The sequence below is a fragment of the Microcaecilia unicolor genome, chromosome 1, assembly GCF_901765095.1.
Source record: "Microcaecilia unicolor chromosome 1, aMicUni1.1, whole genome shotgun sequence".
NCBI lineage: Eukaryota > Metazoa > Chordata > Amphibia > Gymnophiona > Siphonopidae > Microcaecilia > Microcaecilia unicolor.
Window position 1 is genome coordinate 281,502,041 of NC_044031.1, and position 22,892 is coordinate 281,524,932.

Genomic DNA, 22,892 nt, shown 5'->3' on the forward strand with positions numbered 1-22,892 from the left:
ATTATAGTTCCTTTATCCGCGGGGCCCCCAATGCTTACATGCCATCTGCCACAAATCCCAAGAGGCCCATTTTCTCAGTTCAGTCCTGATCCTCCAATCACGCTCCCTGAAGAACTCCTCACGGCAGGTGCCTGACAAAGGCCTCCAACTCTTTAGGGTCCGTAAAGAATAACGTTTTGTTGTCGTGGAGGATCCTCACCTTCGCCGGGAATAGGAGGGCGAAATGCACCCCCTTATCAAACAGTCTCTTGCAGTGTGGGCCCATCTTCTTTCGCTGCTCTGTGACTCGTGCAGAGAAATCTTGAAACAACAAAAGCTTGTGGCCGTCATACTCCAAGGATTTCTTGCTGCGATAAGCGTGGAAAAGTTTTTCTTTATCGGCATAGTTAAGGATGCGCGCAATTACTGGTCTCGGGCGCGTGTCCTTCTCACGCTGGAACCCCACTCTGTGGACCCTCTCGACCAGCATTTTCGTGTCGGCTGACTGGAGCCCCAGCTGGTCAGGCAGCCAATGTTCAACTAAATTCCGCAGTTCAACATCCTTAACCGCTTCTGGCAGGCCGATAATTCTGACGTTGTTGCGCCTGCTACGATTTTCCAAATCATCAATCTGCTGGGAAAGCTGGGCCTGGCGCACTTCCGTCGTTTCCACTCGAGCCTGCATCTCCTCCGATCTGTCCTCTTGGCGGGAAATTCGATCCTCCGCTTGCTGCATTCTGGCATTTTGACGTTCCATCGCATCCTTAATGGAGTCCACTGAGGTCTGTATTTTAGTTAGCCTTTCATCCAAGCTCGCAGTGATTTGTTGTGTGATTTCTTGAATCGCCGTGCTCGGCAGGGTCAGGATCCCCGCGGGCTCTGTTTTGTCCGCCATCTTGGGACTCGCCATGGCCACGCGTTGTTTACTCTGCCGCTGTGTCTTTACGGGCATAACACCGCTCCCTCTCACCGCCAGCGCTTATTCAGCTCTCCGATTATCGCCGATTAGAAGCGGGTGCCCCTCAACTGTTCCTGCGGCGTGTTCGGGGGTTTTAGTGCGCAAAACCGGGGTTTTTTTTCCGGCAGTGGGAGCGGAGCCCGAGCTGGAGACGTCCGCTCAGCTCGCAAGCATCACGTGACCCCTGCTGCACGTCTTATCTTCCGCCTGGAACGATATACTCATATCACCCCTCTCCTCAAGTCACTGCACTGGCTTCCGATCAGGTACTGCATACAGTTCAAGCTTCTCCTACTAACCTACAAATGCACTTGATCTGCAGCCCCTCCCTACCCTCATCTCCCCCTACATTCCTACCCGTAATCTCCGCTCTCAAGACAAATCCCTCCTTTCAGTACCCTTCTCCACCACCGCCAACTCCAGGCTCCGCCCTTTCTGCCTCGCCTCACCCCATACTTGGAATAAACTCCCTGAGCCCATTCGCCAGGCCCCCTCCCTGCCCATCTTCAAATCCTTGCTCAAAGCCCACCTCTTCAATGTCGCGTTCGGCACCTAACCATTACACCTCCATTCGGGAAATCTAGACTGCCCCAACTTGACATTTCGTCCTTTAGATTGTAAGCTCCTTTGAGCAGGGACTGTCCTTCTTTAACTGTACAGCGCTGCGTAACCCTAGTAGCGCTCTAGAAATGTTTAGTAGTAGTAGCATAAAAATTTTTTAAACACAGTATTGATTCCTTCTGTTGTACGATGATAATTCCCCTCTACACCCTTTAAATGGGAAACATAATGGGTTTTCCCCACCTGTTTCACCAACTGTGCGAGCAGCTTTCCATGTTCATTAGCATGTTTGTATATTTGGTAACGATAATAGATATATGACTTTTGCGTTTTAGAGTGAATCAACTGGTTCAAGATCGTTTGGGAAGCCAATAAGCGGGTCTTATTATAGTTGGATCAGACCCAAAAAGTTGCCTCTCTCTCCCGACCTGTGCCTCCAAACGATGCAACTCTGTATCTCTCGCCTTTCGTTTATGCGTATAGTAGGATATGATATAACCTCTCAAAACCGCTTTAGCAGCATCCCAAAAGAGGGAAGGGAAAGGGAATAAGGCAAACAAGTAACTGTATGCCAAATTAGAAAACCAGTAAAATTACCAGCCTTGCTCCAAGTACATCCCGTGCATCTCCCACATATCCTAAATCCACCAACCAAGAGGTACTTAATTATTATGGTCCCACAGATCTCCATGGGAACTCATATGAGGAGATTCGCAAAAATGATAAACATTCCAATGTCGACTCCCAGGCATTCTGAATTTAGACAAACTTCTAAGGCTATGAGCACATTACACAATCTTGCAACTCACAGAACCTGCCCAAGTTCTCAAGTCTGTGTGTCCAGAGGCCAAAACAGAAACTATGGTAAAGTCAATGCAAAAAAAAAAAAAAAAAAAAAAAAAAGAACTCAGTAAGCCAATTGAGCATGATGTTTGAACAGTCTTTCGGTGGTCGCGCAGACGAAGGTCTTAAGGAATTCTTTTGCAGAATCTGCTGTTTCAAAAACTTTCTCTGAGCCCTCGTGGTGCACTTTCAGCTTGGCCAGATAGACCAAAGAAAATTTGATTTTCCACTCATAAAGGGCTGCACAAATGGGCGCAAATGCCCTTCTCGCTGTTGCCACCCTCGCAGAGTAATCTTGAAAGGACAATATTTTCTGACAGTCATGGGATAGTGTAAGGCCGGAGTGAAGTGTACGCAGTATAGCTTGCTTATGACCATAATGCAGGATTCTCATAATCACCACTTTCGGCCTAGTGGATTGCTGTCGTTGAGGCCCATCCGGTGTGCCCTCAGGAGTCTCAATGGGCCATGCAAGTTATTAAGTTGCAGGGCCTGAGAGATCCAGCATTTGAAAAAACTCACCAACTCTGAATCCTTTAAATGTTCCGAGAGGCCAATGAGTCTCAGATTACGACGGGATCAGTTTTCCAAGTTGTCCAGCTTCAGCTCCAACTCAGTCAGCCTTTTCTGCAAAGCCTCCGCCGGTTCTGTAGTCGCCGCCATGCGGTCTTCAATATCACTTATTCTCTGCTGCATGTGATCTAAGTCCAGGTGGAAACCATCTAATCTTTCATGTTCAGCCTCCACTCGGTGAAATAAATCTTGCAATTTCTTATCCAAGGCTGCCTCCACTACAGCGGTAACTTCCTTGGTAATCTCTGCAGTCCACATGGAGCATACAGTGGAGCTTGGCAAAATCTGTACACCTGTCATTTTAGTGTCAGGATTCTTGCCTCTCTCCTTTTCTCTGTAGTTTAGCCACCATCTCGCAATTCTTCGCTGAAATCTTCACCAAGAACACCCAGCAGTGACATTTATACTTGCTGCACAGGAGTTATACTGAAATTAAAAGCACACTGAAGCTCGATTAGGTAGTTAGAGTGAGAGGAAGTGCAGGAGCTCCGCTTCTCAGCGACTGCTCTCCAGCATGGTACCAAGTGACCTCTCCAGCTAGAGTCATTTTATTGGTTTCTTTTGTTTTCCATCAAGATAGGGACTCGGTATAGAGACTGTGTTATAAGACTGCAGATAATTTCATTTTTGGGAGAGAAGGTGCAGGTGTTTCCTGATGTGTCTAAGCAGATACAATCTAGACAAAAAAGAGTTTTTGAAATTACGTTCTGCAGTTACATAAGTATTGCCATACTGGGAAAGACCAAAGGTCCATCAAGCCCAGTATCCTGTTTCCAACAATGGCCAATCCAGGTCACAAATACCTGGCAAGATCTCAAAAAAAGTACAAAACATTTTATGCTGCTTATCCCAGAAATATTTTCCCCCAAGTCCAATTTAATAATGGTCTATGGACTTTTCCTTTAGGAAGCTGTCCAAACCTTTTTTAAACTCTGCTAAGTTAACCGCCTTTACCACATTTTCTGGCAACGAATTCCAGAGTTGAATTACACGTTGAGTGAAGAAAAACTTTCTCCGATTCATTTCAAATTTACTACTTTGTAGCTTCATCGCATGCCCCCTAGTCCTAGTATTTTTGGAAAGCACAAACAGACGCTTCACTTCTACCCATTTCACTCCACTCATTATTTTATAGACCTCTATCATATCTCCCCTCAGCTGAAGAGCCCTAACCGCTTTAGCCTTTCCTCATAGGGAAGTCGTCCCATCCCCTTTATCATTTTCATCACCCTTCTCTGCACCTTTTCTAATTCCACTATATCCTTTTTGAGATGCGGCAACCAGAATTGAACACAATATTCGAGGTGAAGTCGCACCATGGAGCGATACAAAGGCATTATAACGTCCTCATTTTTGTTTTCCATTCCTGTCCTAATAATACCTAACATTTTATTTGCTTTCTTAGCTGCCACAGCACACTGAGCAGAAGGTTTCAACATATCATTGACTACGACACCTAGATCCCATTCTTGGTCGGTGACTCCTAGCGTGTAACCTTGCATGACGTAGCTATAATTCAGGTTCCTCTTTCCCACAAGCATCACTTTGCACTTGCACACATTAAACGTCATCTGCCATGTACACGCCCAGTTTTCCAGTCTCGTAAAGTCCTCTTGCAATTTTTCACAATCCTCCCACGATTTAACTACTTTGAATAACTGTCATCAGCAAATTTAATCACCTCACTAGTTACCTCCATCTCTAGGTCATTAATAAATGTTAAAAAGCAGCGATCCCAGCACAGACCCCTGGGGAACCCCACTAACTACCCTTCTCCATTGAGAATACTAACCATTTAACCCTACTCTGTTTTCTATCTTTTAACCAGTTTTTAATCCACAATAGGACACTACCTCTTATCCCATGACTTCCCAATTTCCTCTGGAGTCTTTCATGAGGTACTTTGTAAAATGCCTTCTGAAAATCCAGATACACAATATCAACCAGCTCACATTTATCTACCCCTTCAAAGAAATGTAATGGATTGATGAGGCAAGATTTCCCTTCACTAAATCCATGTTGGCTTTGTCTCATTAATCCATGCTTTTGAATATACTCTGTAATTTTGTTCTTTATAATAGTCTCTACCATTTTGCCCAGCACCGACATAAGACTCACTGGTCTATAATTTCCCGGATCTCCCCTGGAACCTTTTATTAAAAATCGGCATTACATTGGCTACCCTCCAATCTTCCGGTACCGCGCTAGATTTTAAGGATAAATTACATATTACTAACAATAGTTCTGCCAGTTCATTTTTCAATTCTATCAGTACTGTGGGATGAATACCATCCAGTCTAGATTTGCTACTCTTCAATTTGTCAAACTGCCCCATTACATCCTCTGGGTCTTTAGAGATTTCATTCAGTTTCTCCGACTCATCAGCTTCAAATACCATTTCTGGCACCGGTATCACTCCCAAACCTTCCTCGGTGAAGACCGAAGCAAAGAATTCATTTAATCTCTCCGCTACGGCTTTGTCTTTCATGATCGCCCCTTTTACCCCTTGGTCATCTAGCGGTCCAACCAATTCTTTTGCTGGTTTCCTGCTTTTAATATACCTAAAAATTTTTTACTATGTGTTTTTGCCTCCAATGCAATCTTTTTTTCATAGCCCCTCTTTGACTTCCTTATCAGCGCTTTGCAGCACCCTTTAGAAGCTTCCTTCCAACTTTCTTTATAAATGGTTGTGATATATCAGAATGTTCGGTATATTTTCTATGAACCAGCTCAGCTGAGATTTTTCTTGGAAGGGAAATGTGTTACTCTTCCTTGATCCCAGTTTACTAGGGTTAATCTGGGTCTATTAGGAATTTGAAAGAGGGGTGTTTTCTTACTCTTTCTTTCTTTTCCTATTCTTTTTTGTATCCATCGCCCTATGAATTTACTATGTCTTGGTTCCCTTCCCTGATGGGGACTAAGTTGAAGATATATATATATATTTCATTTTGTTATTTTTATTGCTGATTGTATTACGCAAATTGTTCTGAATTTCTTATCAAACTGTTGTTTTGATGTATTGTTTAAAATGCAACAACAAAAAAAATCCAAACAAGTATTTCTGCAGAAAGAAAATGAGATACATAAAAATTAAGGAACTGAAGATTTCTATTTCTAAGCACATTTTCCACAGTGTCTATTTTGCAATGCAAAAAGAGATTCTCTCTGATCGCAGATATACTAGTATTTTGCAAAGACATACCCTTCTCTAAATTAAGAACATGAGAAATAACTTTATCAACTTTACAGTCCACTTCCTTAAACTTAGATATAGATTCTGAAGTGAAAGAACAAAGCTGAGGCAGTACATCTTTTAGCAGTTCATGAGACTATAGTCCAAATGTCTTTAAGACTTATTTACTGATCAGAAACTGAAGCAGCAGTTGCTAACTCTATAGGAAATAAAGGGGCCCTTTCACAAAGGCGTGCTGAAAAATGGCCTATATTTTGGGCATGCACAGAATCTCTTGTCAGTGAACCTGTAAAAAATGCCTTTTTAAAATGTTTGCCGAAAACAGATGTGCAGTAAAATGAAAATTGCCGCGTGTCCATTTTGGGTCTGAGACCTTACTGCTAGCCATTGACCCAGCAGTAAAGTCTCATGCAGTAATCGGGCGGTTAAGCGTGTCAAATGCCACTTGGTGAGTGTCTGATATGCATGTTCAAAAATAAAATGTATTTTCCTGATGCGCGCCAAAAATGAAATTACCGCAACTGCCATGCGGTAGCTGGGCGGTAACTCCATTTTGGCACACGTAGACGCTTACGTGGTTTATTTTATTTATTGCATTTGTATCCCACATTTCCCACATAGTTTAGTAAAAGTGCCCCAAAGCTCCTTTTGTAATAAAAGAGGGAACTATAGAAGGGCTTAAAGCTGTTAAAGCTAGCCCCTCTTTAGAAGGAGAACCAGTTAACAAGTTTATCTGAGGAGAGGGGTTCTATGGAGAGGGTTCAAAGAAGCACCCTCCGACGGTGAGCTGTGAACTAGTTCTTTAAGCTTAGCTCCTAAGGAAACATGTCTATCCCATAGGGCCCTTGAATACTGGTGTAGAAGATCCAGTCATTTCTGTTTTATTCTTCCTCTTTTTCACTATATTGCAACACTCACAGCAAGTGTATAACTATGGGAAAGATCCAGGTTCACCCAAACTATCAAATATTTTTCTTCCTGGCAACCCTCAGTGCTCCTCGATTCTCCCAAGGGTCTGGTATGCCCTTTTGGGCATGCCCTTTCAGCTACACCCTGTAGCTATGCGCCGCAGTGGTAGCTCAGTTTTGTATGAAGGTCGTGGCGCCAAAAGATGACATCAGACGCCTATTCTGAAGCTTCACAGCAAAGAGGGAAAAAAAGATGTCAAATTCTCCCTAACAACTCGCCATCTGGCGATAGGTTTCCTCACAGTCTCACCTTCTCTCTTGAAATTTTCTTTTATTTCATACCTTTGAATAAACATCCAGGAATTCTTTTGGCACCTATGTTCACTGTGATTAGACCTTTGCTTCAAATTCATTATATATAACATAAACAACTTGATATTTCATCCACGAGCATTTAAATCAGCTCAACTATTGTGACCGGGCAGAGACAGGCTCTAACTTGTGGGCCCTTAAGGCAAATTTGTTTCTTTTTTAGAAATGAACTCATTTGTGTTTGTTATGACAAAGATGCCATGGCCTATGCAATCAAGACTTTTTGATTTCTTATTCTTAATATTTTGAGTATTTCTAGAATTGTTCTTTCAGTGTTGAAAGTACAGAGTATGTTGTACAGTCAATGAAACAAATTCCAGTGTTAAAAATAAAATTCAAAATGCATTAACAAAACAGAATGTGAAATATGTACAAGGGTGTAAAAGCTAATGAATCAGGTGGGATCCCAAATAAAACATTTTCAGGTAGAATGCATTATGATGAAACAATATAAAAACATCTATTTTATCACAATAAATCCCTATTCTTTTTCGTCCAGGAAAAAAAAAGAGGGGAAATTTGTAAGAGGACCAACATTTCCTTTTTAATGTGATTATTTTAATTTCCCCTCTCAAGTACCCTCCATTCTCCTTTTCTCTATTTTCTTTAGCAAATATGGGGAAATGGGGTTCTTACTAAGGAGTGAGACTAAGTGATAGGGAGAGAGACTATCATACATAAATAAAAAATATGCTCATACTTAAATGCTGGGGGAGGAAAGATCCAAATTTGAAGTGAGGCTGTAGCAGACAGAACACTTACTTTGTGTGAGGCTATGGTGGAAAGCTGATGAGGTAGATCCTGAAGAGTTTGTCGCTCCAGCTGTGTCTGTTCCAAAGCCAAGCAACTCCAATGGAAACTGGAATGGCACAGTTACAGGGACCAGACCGCCCAACATCCCAAAAGGAGTCAATGGTGCAGAAGTCACATTCTGATTAGTTACAGACAGTGGTGATGTCATGAGGGTTAAGGGTGATGTGCTTGCTAGTAAAGATGCTCCAGCTGTGGTCTGTTTAAAAAAAACCCCAACAAAAATCTTTTTTAATTACAAGATTTACAGTTTTTAATTGTCTTGTTTTTGATATTTTTCACTCAGTGTACACAAGTAATTCACTAATATTATCAAAACCAAAGTGAAATAACAGGGAATATTAGGAGGTTTAATAGGTATATCTCTTGTATCAACAAGAGCTATTATTTTCAATTTATACTGCATCAAATAATCAAAAGAAATAAGTAGTTTTAAAATGCTGTCTGTGATTACTGCAATCTATTTTTCTCTTATTGGTTGAAATCTGGAAGATCAGATATGATGGCCAAAGATTGTTTGGTCATTCCAGAGTAACAAACACAGGGGTTCTTTTACTAAGGTGCGCTGAAAAATGGCCTAAAGTAGTATAGACACGTGTTTTGGTCGCGCAAAAAATTCCTTTTTAAAATTTTTGCCGAAAACGGACGTGCGGCAAAATGAAAATTGCCGCGTATCCATTTTGGATCTGAGACCTTACTGCCAGCCATTGACCTAGAAGTAAAGTCTCATGCGGTAACTGGGCGGTAATGACCTACGTGCGCCAAATGCTACTTGGCGCGCGTAGCTGACGTGCTAGAAAAGAAAAAGTATTTTTCGATTGCGCACAAGGGCCATGCGGTAGCTCCATTTTGAGGTGCGTTGGGCGTGCATAGGTGCTTACGCGGCTTAGTAAAAGGGCCCCAAAATAAATTATTGAAAACTATGATTACTAACAACCATGTTTCCTTCCTTCATGGAACGTTCTTCCCAACTTCCAAATAATTTTAATTCAGTTCCAACAAAGGTTCAAGGCAGAATTCCACAATGTAAAAAAATACAACAGAGAAAATAAAAATACATAAAAATAAAATTAAGCATACAAGCCCTTACCTTACAATATATTCCTTTATCATACCTCCGTTAAGAATCATACCAGCCCTTACTAAAGATACTACTAATCACATTTAAGAATTTAAAAATTCTTTAGGGGAGAGAGAGAGAGAAGCTTGAGAATTAACTCTGAGCCAATGGAGTGAGTGAAGGAGAAAGTCCCCTAGCATTTTCCTTAGCAGTGGGGGTTGCTCTGATGTGATCCTGGCACCTTGGTGATGTCAGAGAGGCACCGGTGCTAGAAGACTGCTACTCCTGCTGTGCTGCAATAAATAGCCCTGTGTCACAAACCCAAAGGGACATGATCAAAGGAGAATGATCTACCCTTTTGGAACCCACAATGAGTTTGCAAGAGACTACTGATAGAACATCTCCCTTTGGAATTCAGGAAGAGAGCATTGGAAGTTTAACATGTACTGTTCTTCTTTATTGATTTGTTATGGTAAAAGGAAAGCTAAACAGCAAGGGATTAGACCTTCACAATAGGGTGCTATACAGGGACCCGAGGACACCTTTGTGATATCATCCAAAAACTCTCCAATAGACTAATGGGCTAGTAGACTTGTTGGACCTATAGAATATAATCCGGAGGTTCCTACCTTAAACCAGGACTCCTGCTCATTGATTCTTTCACCGGAATAGAAAGGAGATTGGCTTCATGAATATATAATCCTGTGGGATAAAATAATCTGCAAGATTTCATGCTCCTAGAACAAGGAAACTGTAGAAATCATTTGATCCATTCAGATATATCCTCAGTGTCTTTATCATCTTGTGTTAAAGCACTCCTAACCTTGGAGGATGAACTTAAATCTACTTCATCTCGCGTGTCTTCTTTATGGTCTATTACTTTTACTAGGTGCACTGGATCTGAAGGCTCATTACCTATGTCTCCATTTAAGGAAATGACCACTTTAGAGGCATGGAGATAGTTGTCAAAATGGAAGCAGCTTTTTCTAGTTGTTTATTTCAGCTGAGTATGTGTTCTGGAGAGAGACAGACAGTCCATAAGCTATCTGGTTTAGAGACAAGAGTTGGTTAACCAGGGGAAGATGATAGCAGATCAGGCTAGCAGGATTGAAACATAGTCATATCTTAGAGGGAATATGATTTTTTAGAATAAATTAGAAAATGTGGAGAATACCCTATGGGGTTTTTGAATTTTCCACTGTGAAATGTGATTTCTTCTAAAGAAATGTTACAACAGTATATGGTAGATAATTTTACATCTTGATGCTATCGCTTCCATATTACTAAAGCTTATTATATTCCTGCTACTATTAAAGTGGTTTTGGCAGATACTGTAGATCAAGCTCAAGATATAAATTTAATTGCTCTTCCTTTGATTATCATATAGGTGACCCACTATAGAAATACTGTAGTGACCTCCTTTAATGGGGGTTTCAGATAGAAGATTTGAGTTTGTCTGTTTTTTTATTTTTATTTTCAGGGAGAAAGAGATATTTTTCTTATTCATGTTTATCCTGATGTATGAAAACCTAAGGTTTTGACTCTGGAAATGTCTTTTTTCTTAAAATTTCCTACATGCAAATTTCATTGTAAATACTTGGTTAATATTAGGGAAAGATAATATTTTTATTGATCCGTTGCTTAAATGAGCTTGTTCTAGCACCAGAAGAGAGGGTTAAAACTTAGAATGTTGAAGAGGGTAGCTCAGTTTCCGCTAGTACGTAATGTTATTAGAGGCTCAGTAATTGTACACAAGTGATTTTGAGAATTTTCAAACCCTGTTTTTCTTTTTTTTTGTCCTTCAATTTGGAATTTCCTTTAATTGTTTCTCTCTCATATATATTTTATTCATTGGAGCATGCATCTGATGTAACATCTGTTATTAAATTTTATATTGCCTTGCTTCATTTTCCTTTTGATCCTTTGGATAATGTGGGATAAATAATGCCATAAATAAATAAAATAAGGGCAATTCTATAACCTAGGTGCCCATATTTACACACATTACATGCATAAATGTATAGAATATTAGCACTTATGCATATAAGTGCTACCAGTGTGCCTAAGCACTACACTGCAGTTATCTGATTAATCTGCAATTATCTGCTTAACTTACAGAACACATATTTGCGAAGGGGGCATGAGCAGGACATTGGCAGGGCTCTAGCTTACATATGTAATGTTATTTATTGGGATTTATTAACTGCCTTTATGAAGAGATTCACCCATACTGTAAATTATGAGCATCCCTGTTGTACTTACACCAACTCTATGGCTGGTGTAACTGCAGGCACCTAAAGGATACCAGGTTATGCATAGGCGGTCGGTGGCCCAACTGTTTGGGGAGGCTAAAGGGGGCGAAGTTAGAGGTGGGGCCAGGGGTGGAGCTTAAATCCATAATTATCTGATACCACACAGAAAAAATAAATAAATAAAAGTCACAATTAATACCTTTTATTAAATTTAGATATTAGATATGTAACATATGTCAAAGAATAAAGTGGTTGCTCAAAACATATTCTAATCACAATCGCTCAACTGCAAAACACTATGCACAACTTTGTGCAAAAACACACTAAGAACCTTACTGTACCATAAATATTACACTGGGCAGAACCTAATACACCAATATACCACCCATACGGAAAATGCAGACCATCAACAATATGAAACAAGGGATCATATCATCACAATTCTCATGTAGAGCCACAAAACACCCTAATTCATGTTTAATGTGGGATAAAATGCCAATGTTGAGCACCTGATTCTCAAAGTGGACATATTCCAAACACTATAATGAAAATAAAATGATCTTTTCTACCTTTGTTGTCTGGTGACTTTTTCTGATCATGCTGGCCCAGTATCCGATTCTGCTGCTATCTGTCCTCAGGTGTCAGTGCAAGTCATGTGCAGGTCAGGAAGTCATCCTCGTTAAATATCTCCCTGGCAATCCAGGACACCTCCAGCCAACCCCCCCCCCCCCTGCTCTCCCAGCAGTAAGGTAAACAAATTAAACCATAAACCAATTTCTACAACTGGTTACACAAGGCTAGAAATGGGCTTTCACTGCAGCTCCTGCTGTGAGGATGGAGGTAAATCAACAATTTAAACCCCCCCAGAGCAGCGGGACTCCACAGCTGATCCATCCTGCTGCAGCAGGGGAGGCTTAGCCTCCCCAAGCCTCTTATACCGGGCGCCTATGAGTTATGCTAGTATTCTATAATGGAACCTAGATGCATACATCCTGTTATAGAATGGGCACCTTTGATGCAGACTCAGGGCACCTAAATGGAGGTCCCCAGTAACAGCATGTGTTTTTGTTCTCTTTCCTTTGTTTATGATGGAAATATTAATGACATGCAAATTGTAAAACTTTCTTTATATCACCAAATTTTTAATTTCTTATGGAAACTGATATAATAATTAGTCAAAGAGCTGGGGAAAGTCTATCCCGATAAATAGGAGTATAACCCCATATAGTCCTATTTCAAATTATCAAAAGCCTGTAGTAATCTGCAGATAAATTCTTAACTTTGCTCGAGCAGATCTCAGACTGTGGCCTTAAATGAATGAGGAAGTGCAATGACAAAAAACAGTGACTATATTTGTGAATTTCAATTAAGTCACATTGGGTTTCGAGTACATTCACTGCAAAACTTTTATAGCATATATGGTTCCCTGGGATTTGAGTTACAAAACTAAAAGAATGGTTTGAGGTATAGACTTCCTCTAGTCTAGTTATCCCGGTGACAACTGCTTATCTTAAAACAGAGCCAGTAATTTAAACAAAATCCATACCTAGATCAGTAGTCAGCATTAAAGATTCTACATATGAGATGGCCTTATCTCCTTTTACCCCCTTTCAAAATGATCTAAGCAGCAATATTTTGCAATAACTAACAGTGTATTTCAGAAGCCTCACAAAAGCATTACAGTACAAATATCACAATAGTCCAGGCAGGACAATGTAACAATGTGAACAACATGTTGCAAATGATCCTTAGATATCATAATGGATCTGACAAATCCATCGAGGATACATAAAAGTTCTATGTACCACCTGACCCACTTGATATTCCTTCGTAAAGTGTGAATCAAGCATAACACCCAAGCTACAAATGGGACTCTTGTGAACAGAACTTCACTCCCCTTCTATAAATGGGCCCACTACAGGCCTAATTTTGTTCATATCTCCCAACCCATAAAAGCAACATCTTGTTCAAGTTCAGTTTTAATAAATGACTCCTCATTCAAGTCTCAACCCTCTCAAAACAGCTATTAATGAGATAACTTTGAAAAATGAAGTCCCGAAGTACTTTTCTAACTGAACTAAAGAATACATTAAATAAAACAGGAGTCAAGGGAGAGAACATGTAGAACCTCACAATTTGCCCAAACACCACAAATCTCTTCCCTCCTCTTGATTCTTATAGAGCCATAGTCAAACTAGATTCATACATGAACAATCCTTCCTAGCTCACCTATTCTACCCAACATTAATTCATGGTCTGAAGCCTAAAAGTGGCCAAAAGGTCTAATTACGTTACTAGGGCTTCGTTACCCATATCAGTTCCATCAACGTTGCTACCACTAGCCCTTCTGTACTATGTAATCTTCTAAACCCAGACTGCACTGCAACAATTGCCTCCAACAGTTCTGTCAAAAGGAATACTTACTATTGCGTGATAACTGGCACAAATCTAACATATAACCAAAAAAAAAACCCTAAAACTAGAAAGAATAACCATGGGAGTAACGGCATAAACATGACAATAGCTACAAGTCTAACATTCTCGCTCAAAATGATAAGTGCAAAATGATCTGTTCTGCAGGTACTCTGATAACGTGGCACATCTTTACCAACTAGGTAAACAATGATCATCAGGTCATACACAGATATGTCTAACGCTATGTAATGAAGTACTAAAAGAAAACACAATATACAGATAATAGTGGTAGCAATCTCAGATTGTTTAAACAAGAAATGATATAAAATATGCTGCATACCTTGTGCATGAGTAATAGTTAAAAGGCTAGATACTATGCTCTGTCACTTAAACTTACAATATCCAATTTACCATTTCCATTTTCCAGGATACATTTTGCTGTCTTCCAAATAAAAATTAATTTTTATCTGTGGTGTGTCCTAGTACAGTTGTTGAAGGTTGCCTTATTTTCACTGAGGGATTGTTTTTCAGATTAATGTACAGAAAATTATTACTGTGGATTTGACTGCTAATTGAATAGTCCTTATGGAACCACTTGACCAAATGCATTCTCTCTAAGACATGCTACAGTTCAATATATATCTTCTATTGAAAAAGACAGCAGATATGCAATTGAAGTTGCTATGGCTCTGACCTGATCAGCCTTCACTGGATCATTTAAATGCAATTCTCCTAGGTTGAAATAGTGGAAAATGCATTCCACTAGCCAGTTTGATAAAGCTGTTTATACTGACATGGCTATCCTCTAGATCAAAATTTTCTAACACCACAGTAACAAAAGTTGAGAGAACTGAAGACCATTTTTAGATTTAGGGATGATTTCTTTTGACCAGGCTCTGTAGGTGCAAAGGGATAGCATATAAGCGCCTCACCCTACACTGGATACATCCATATTTAACACCAACTTGGAAGCCCACGGACCAGGTTGTTGGGCATTTTCTATCACTGAAGGAAATGAATAATCCAGTTTATTTTTGCTTTTGTATGTTAACGGCTGATTAAGTAGTCCTATTAGAACTTCCTAATGAAGCTGATACATGTCAATGCATACAGGGTTACAATGTTTGTAGGTGCCATATGACTGAGGAATGTCAAGAGGGATCAGGCTGAGAAACTTTTCTGTGCATGAGACTGTGCAGGGGCATTATCACTTCCTCCCTTCTGTTGGTTATACCACTCTCTATGATGAAAATGCAAGTATACCTTTCTGCATCCAATATAATTCAAATACATACTAAAAAAAATCTATGTCTAATTCCATTCAAATTAATGAGATTTGCATAGCAATTACCTGAATTTTCTTAAATATATGTAAACATTCCTTAAAACATTAAAAAAAAAAATGAATGTATGGGCTTCAGACCACATGGCTTATTCGCTTCATAGTTTGAATGTAGCCATTGAACTCTAATTCATCATCAGCCCAATCTCTGTGTACGAGTGCTCAAACTGCATTAAAATACGCAATATATAGTAATATTCTCTTCACAAAATATTCACTTAATGTCTACTTGACAGTGGGACAGTATGAAAGAATGATTTTTTGGATCTGACCATATATAAAGACTTGAATATGTTGAAAACCACTCTATAATGAAAAAAAAGATGACAGAAATAATTAAGTTTTGACAGTTTCCATCCATCTAAATTAAAATCAGGGATTCCTGTTAGCTAATTAGTTAGAATCTCTCATAATTGTACAGAACTGATAGGAAGATGATCGAGAGCCCCGCGTTGGTCAAAACAGCGCTCTAAAAATAGTGCTGGAACAGTGCGGGGCTTTATCGTCCCTATGATCAGAGATAACAACATGCAAATTTATGTGCACTATTATCTCTGATCATAGGGTAAAGTGTGGGAGGATCGTGCCTGAGCACATCCTACACTTGTTTGACAGGTCTGGGCTGTCAAAAGCCCAGACCTGTCAAACACAGGGGCTGGAGGTCCGTTGAACCTACAATCTCCCCAAACCCCCCCCCCCCCCCGACACAAGTTCAGTGGTGGGGCTGGAGATCCGGTGGGTCTTCAGCCCCCCTAACAGCCCCTCAGATGTCCCTGGTGGCCCAGTGGGCTGTGGGTGAATCCCTTCAGTTGGAGGGAGGTGGCCTCCCTCCTCCTACTACTACTACTATTTAGCATTTCTATAGCGCTACAAGGCATACGCAGCGCTGCACAAACATAGAAGAAAGACAGTCCCTGCTCAAAGAGCTTACAATCTAATAGACAAAAAATAAAAATAAGCAAATCTAATCAATTAATGTGAACGGGAAGGAAGAGAGGAGGGTAGGTGGAGGCGAGTGGTTACGAGTCAAAAGCAATGTTAAAGAGGTGGGCTTTTAGTCTAGATTTAAAGGTGGCCAAGGATGGGGCAAGACGTAGGGGCTCAGGAAGTTTATTTCAGGCGTAGGGTGCAGCGAGACAAAAGGCACGAAGTCTGGAGTTGGCAGTAGTGGAGAAGGGAACAGATAAGAAGGATTTATCCATGGAGCGGAGTGCACGGGAAGGGGTGTAGGGAGGACGAGTGTGGAGAGATACTGGGGAGCAGCAGAGTGAATACATTTATAGGTTAGTAGAAGAAGTTTGAACAGGATGCGAAAACGGATAGGGAGCCAGTGAAGGGTCTTGAGGAGAGGGGTAGTATGAGTAAAGCGACCCTGGCGGAAGATGAGACGGGCAGCAGAGTTTTGAACTGACTGGAGAGGGGAGAGGTGACTAAGTGGGAGGCCAGCAAGAAGCAGATTGCAGTAGTCTAAACGAGAGGTGACAAGGGTGTGGATGAGGGTTTTGGTAGAGTGCTCGGAAAGAAAGGGGCGGATTTTACGGATGTTGTAAAGAAAGAAACGACAGGTCTTGGCGGTCTGCTGGATATGAGCAGAGGAGGAGAGAGAAGAGTCAAAGATGACCCCAAGGTTTCGAGCTGAGGAGACAGGGAGAATGAGAGAACCATCAACAGAAATAGAAAACGGGGGGAGCGGGGAGGTGGGTTTGGGGGGGAAAATGAGAAGCTTGGTTTTGGTCATATTTAATTTCAGGTGGCTTTGAGACATCCAGATAGCAATGTCAGACAAGCACGCTGAAACTTTGGTTTGGATGCAAGGTGAGATATCAGGGGTAGAAAGGTAGATTTGGGAGTCATCAGCATAGAGATGGTAGGAAAAGCCATGGGATGAGATTAATGAACCAAGGGAAGAAGTGTAGATAGAAAAGAGGAGGGACCAAGAACAGAATCCTGAGGTACGCCGACAGGCAGAGGGATAGAAGTAGAAGAGGATCCACCAGAGTGAACACTAAAGGTGCGGAGGGAGAGGTAGGAAGAGAACCAGGAAAGGACAGAGCCCTGGAATCCAAGTGAGGACAGGGTATCGAGAAGTATGCTGTGATCGACAGTGTCAAAAGCAGCGGAAAGATCAAGAAGAATGAGGATGGAATATTGACCTCTGGATTTAGCCAGTAATAGGTCATTGGAGACTTTAGTAAGCGCAGTTTCGGTTGAGTGGAGAGGGCGAAAACCAGATTGTAATGGGTCAAGAATAGCATGTGAGGAGAGAAAATCAAGGCAGCGGCGGTGAACAGCACGCTCAAGTAATTTGGAAAGAAAAGGAAGGAGGGAGATGGGTCGGTAATTAGAGGGACAAGTAAGGTCAAGTGAAGGCTTCTTAAGGAGAGGTGTGACCACAGCATGTTTAAAGGCAGCAGGGACAGTCGCAGTGGAAAGTGAGAGGTTGAGAATGTGACAGATAAAAGGAATAAGAGTAGGAGAGATGGCATTAAGAAGGTGGGTGGGAATGGGATCAGAGGAACAGGTGGTACATTTTGAGGAAGAAAGGAGAAGTGTAGTTTCCTCAATAGTAACTTCAGGAAAGGAGGAAAGGGAATGAGGGGAAGAAGAGAGAGGGGAAAGGGACTAGGGGAGGGAGAGCTGGTGAGGTAGAGAAAGCAAGGTTTATCTTTTGAACCTTGTTGTGAAAGAATTCAGCAAGGGTCTGAGGAGATAATGAAGGGGGAGTTGGGGGAGGGGGCACCTTGAGGAGAGAGTTCAATGTGGTGAAGAGAAGTCGCGATTAGAGCCAAGAGAGTTGGTCAGTTGGATATAATAATCCTGTTTGGCACGTAAAAGAGCAGATTGGAAGGAGGTCAGCATGAACTTAAAGTGTAAGAAATCAGCAAGGGCCCGAGATTTCCGCCAGAGGCGTTCGGCGGAGCGGGTACAGGAACGTAGGTAGCGGATATTAGAAGTCAGCCAAGGTTGGGGTTTTGTACGCCTTACAGGGCGGGTCATCAAAGGTGCAAGAGTGTCTAAGGCAGAGGATAGAGTATTGTTGTAAGAAGAAACAGCCTCGTTGACAGACATGGATGGTGCCACAGTAGAGAGGAGGTTTGAAACATGGGAGGATAGAGATGAAGGGTCAATATCGTGAAGATTCCTAGATAAATTAGATAGGATAGGACGGGACTGGGAGGGAGATTTAAGTGTGAAAGTTATAAGATGGTGATCAGAGGAGGGATGATCAGAGGCAAGGAAACTAGAAAGTGAACAGTTGGAGGAGAAGATGAGATCAAGACAGTGACCATTTTGATGAGTGGGGGAGGTGGAGCATAGTTGGAGATTAAAGGACGACGTTAAAGCGAGTAACTTGGAAATATAAGAGTTGGAAGGATCATTAGCAGGAATATTAAAGTCACCAAGGATGAGAGAGGGGGAGGAAGGATCATGGAAGAAGGCAAGCCAGGCGTCAAAGTCACTGAGAAAGGATGAAAGGGACTTATCAGGGGGACGATAAATGACTGCTATTCGAAGAGGCAGAGGAGAGAAAAGGCGGATAGAGTGGACTTGAAAGGAGGAAAAACAGTGAGATTGAGGTGGAAGAAGGGGTTGAAATCTGGAGGAGGGAGAGAGAAGTAGTCCAACACCGCCCCCACGGCCAGCAGGGCGAGGAGTATGTGAAAATAGATAACCGCCATGGCACAGGGCTGCGACTGAAGCAGAGTCATCAGGGCAGAGCCAGGTTTCTGTTATGGCGAGCAGATGGAGGTGACGCGAGATAAAGAGGTCCTGGATATAGGGGAGTTTGTTACAGATAGAGCGGGCATTCCACAGGGCGCAAGAGAAGGGCAGAGAAGAGGAGGGGAGTAGAGGAATAGAGATGAGGTTAGAGAGGTCACGGTGAGATCTGTAGAGTTTGGATAATAGTTGGTGAGGAGGGCCAGGATTGGGATTGATGTCACCAGCTGAGAGTAAGAGAAGGAGTAAAAGAGAGCGGAGGAGAGTAGGAGAGGTGTGGCCACGAAGGCGAGAGGTATTTAGGTGGAATGGGGAAGGCAAAATGGAGGGAAGAAAGAGACAGAGATTAAAAGCCAAGAGGGAGGAAGAGGGTAGGAGAGAAGATGAGGTGATGAAGTCAATGGATGGGAAGTGAGTTCCTGTAGCGGAGAGAGGAAGGGGGTGAGGGAAAAGATTAGGAAGGGACAGAGCTAGGAAGAGAATGTGAATAGGGGTCATAAACGATTAAGGTACTTTAGCAACTGGAAAAAGATTAGATACAAAGAGAAAAATAACGGCGCGCGGCACCTAGAGCGGAGGCCCTGAGTGGATCGGGGTGGACCTGGGTGTCACCCCGGAGAAGGCTGTAAGGATATGCAGATGAGCTGCAAGTCCTCCACAGCACCTGAAAGGCAGCCGGTGGTAGAGGTGGGCACCTCTCAGCTGAGGAAAGGCTTACCAGGGGTTAGGCCGAAGCCAGCATTCCTCCCCCTGAGGGTCGCCTGATCCCTCCTCTTCCATCGGTGCCACCCAGCCCTGCCCAGGTAGAGGGCGGGGAAGGGCCATTAGACCACCAGGTGGAGGGAACTGACCCGCGGCCCACCAGGGACATCTGAGGGGATGCTGGAGGGGGGAGGTTAGGTGGACTGGAGGTCCACCAGACCTCCAGACCCCTGTTGTAAAGGGGGGGGGGGGGGGTGTCGGGTTGGGGTTCCTGTGGGGGGGGGGGGGAGCTGCTGCATTGGGGGAAATAGGAGCCTGCTAGCATGCAAATGCAAACTGGACAGGGTTCACCATTCCTCTCCAATAGTCTGCAAACCCTAACGCCAGCTCCGAGCTGGCGTAGGGATTGCCGTGGCCAGCGAGCCAATCTTTGGCTCATTTGTTGCTGATCATTGGGGATGAATAGGTTTAGAATGCATTTGCATGTCACTTGAGCTAAGAGCCCGGTCTTGCATGCATTTGCACGCTAGTTGCGTTCAGAGCCCACGAGTGCATTGTTTCAAGTGCTCGGGGGCTCTGATCATGTGGCGGTAGCAAGCGCAGGACCTAGTATGGCGCTAACAGCCTCTAGCGCCTGTGTTTGCTTCTGATCACCGACCCATGAATGAGTTTTAACATTGTGCTAAAGAGTTGATGATGCGTTTTCAACAATGGGGCTACCTTGTAAAATGCTTGAAAAGAGCTAGATTTATTCGAGTTCTAAACAAGTCCTAAACAGAAGGAGAGTGGTTTGTGTTTTACCATATTCTAGACTTTCTAATTGGCTAGTTCGCCTTCATAAATTTTGTTCTGTATTATTGGTCCATTCAATTTTTCAAACATCCTTTTTTAATAGCTTTGCCTGGGTGGAGGCAGCTCATGAGCGGTTAAGATGGATTTCATCTAGATTTGGAACACTTACAACAAGTGTGAAAGGCATGGCAGTGGGACTGAGCCAGACAGAGGCGATGTGCAAGAAACTGGTGGAGTTCAAAGCTAAAGTCGATGACTTGGAGAACCGTTCCCATCGAAATAACCTATGCCTCATTGTGTTACTAGAGACTCTGAAAGACTCAGAATTGCTTTTTGGAATGCTGGCTTCCACAATCGGTGCAGCTGGGCCATTACTTAGGGTCTTTATGGGTGGCGCAGGCACACTGGGTAGGCCTCCCGAGAAAATCTGTAATAATGCAGATTTTGAATTATGGCCATTAACAAGACATATTAAGGACTATACTATCCGGTCAATCTCTGACTTATGAAGGAAAGACTATCTTATGCTTCCAGGACTATTCAGTTTGTGTAGCCATGGCCAGGAAAGCACTGGTACCCTATCTGTGTGATCCTCTATGAAAAGAAAATTAAGTTTTCCTTGTTATATCCTGCAAAGCTTGGAGTGCAACATAAGGGAAGTGAAAAAGTTCTTTGAGGATGTGGGTTTGGCCAAGGATTTCATTGCATATTTAAATCTGGGTTCTATGGGCTAACCTTCTGGGTCTTAAACTGCTGCTGGAATCATAAGGGCCACATCTTTGGGTTCCTGGATTATTTCCCATATGCTTCTGTGCTCAACCTAGAACTGGCAGTTGTCATTTTAGTAACTTTAGCAGCATTATTTTTTCTTTTTTACCCTGCTGTTTTTAAGGGTTCTATATGCTGCCGTCAAAATTCCTTGCTGTGACTTTGTTGCTATCCTATACTGAAATTGGGGGGGGGGGGGGGGGGGGGAGGCAGAGACAGTTTGTGCTGGAGACCTTGCACTGCTCATGCCTGCTGTTTCTACTGCTTTGACCTGGGCCCTACTGTGTTCAGCTATGGAGAGAGAGGACAGAAATTTAATCTGCTTTGCAGTTGTTCTCTTTGGATTTTTCTCTGTTCTTCTCTGTTGGATTTTTACACTTTTCGTTGGGGAACAGAGTTTCCTTTCGGGGGTTTGGAAAAGGGGGGGAGGTATGGGCATTGGGAAGTGAAGGGATTAGGGGAAGTGCATGTAATGGAAGATTTTTAAAAATTGTTTTACTTTCCTTTTTGGGGTCTCCTGCAACTAGGGAGGAACAGGGTACCAGGGCGTGATGGGTTTTGCTTTGCAATCTCATTTGGGAACTTGTAGGGCGATGGGTTGGGAGCCACAGGTTTTCCAGGACTTGGGAGGGGGGGATGGACGAGGGAGGGGTTTTGGGGGAGGGGGAAGTTCCACTACTTTTGATTTTTACTTGGAATAACAGTTTTTCATTTCTTGATAAAGTATCACATACCATGTTAAAATGAGTTTATCTTGTTGGGCAGACTGGATGGACCGTTCAGGTCTTTATCTGCCGTCATTTACTATGTTCTTTCTTTCACTATGGCACCCATGAGCACCGTCAATATGGGGAAGAAAGTATACTGGGACAGTCTCCTTCTATTGATTTTTACCGCTTGTCGGATGCTGATCTTCCTTCACATTAGCAATGACTGGGGTTAAGCTGGTGTCTTGGAATGTTGGCATCACTTCACCCATTAAGCGTAGTAACATCCTATAGGTGTTGAACAGGCAAAAAGCAAAGGTGGCTATGTTGCAGGAGAGACATTTAAATTAAATAGAGCACAAAATATTATGCTGTTGGTGGGTGGATGATTATTTAGAGGGTCCTACGTCCACTTGAAAAGCTGGGGTCATTTTATTGTAAGGACTTGCTTCTGGAGATCAAAAAACATATAATAGATCATTTGGGGCATTATATTATCAAACACTTGGTGTTGAACCACGTAGCCGTGCTGTTGGTGAATGTGTATGCTCCCAATCAATAAGATACATCTTTTTTTTAAACTCTAATCGATTATTTGCAAACTTTTGATTATGGGGGTGATTTTAAATCAGTTATTGACCCTTTATTAGATAGCTCACCGGTAGATTATTCGAAGGGAGTTCCTTTGTTGTGTACTGTACTCAACTTATTGGACTCTTAGAGGCTTTTCCATCCAGGTGAAAAAGATTATACTCACCATTCTTGGGCTCACAATACTCTGTCTCACTTTATTTTTTTTAGCGTTCATTGCGTTGGTTCCTCCGATGCAACAGGCTATGATCGGTCCATCTCAAGTTTCAGACCATTCAGACCTAAAGGCAGCCACCCTGGTGATCTAGTGGATTCTTCGGGGCAGGAAAGATCCCCAGTCTTTCCT

General features: G+C 42.3%; 1 protein-coding gene across 2 annotated transcripts in view; it reads right to left on the bottom strand.

The window, feature by feature from the left end:
• UBN2 (ubinuclein 2) overlaps window positions 1-22,892 on the bottom strand; it is a 371,797-nt gene that overhangs the window by 39,580 nt on the left and 309,325 nt on the right. For both annotated transcript variants that reach the window (XM_030207117.1, XM_030207109.1), the window contains exon 13: window positions 8,150-8,396. In XM_030207117.1, coding sequence (XP_030062977.1) covers window positions 8,150-8,396 — 247 coding nt within the window. The remainder of the gene's footprint in view (window positions 1-8,149; window positions 8,397-22,892) is intronic.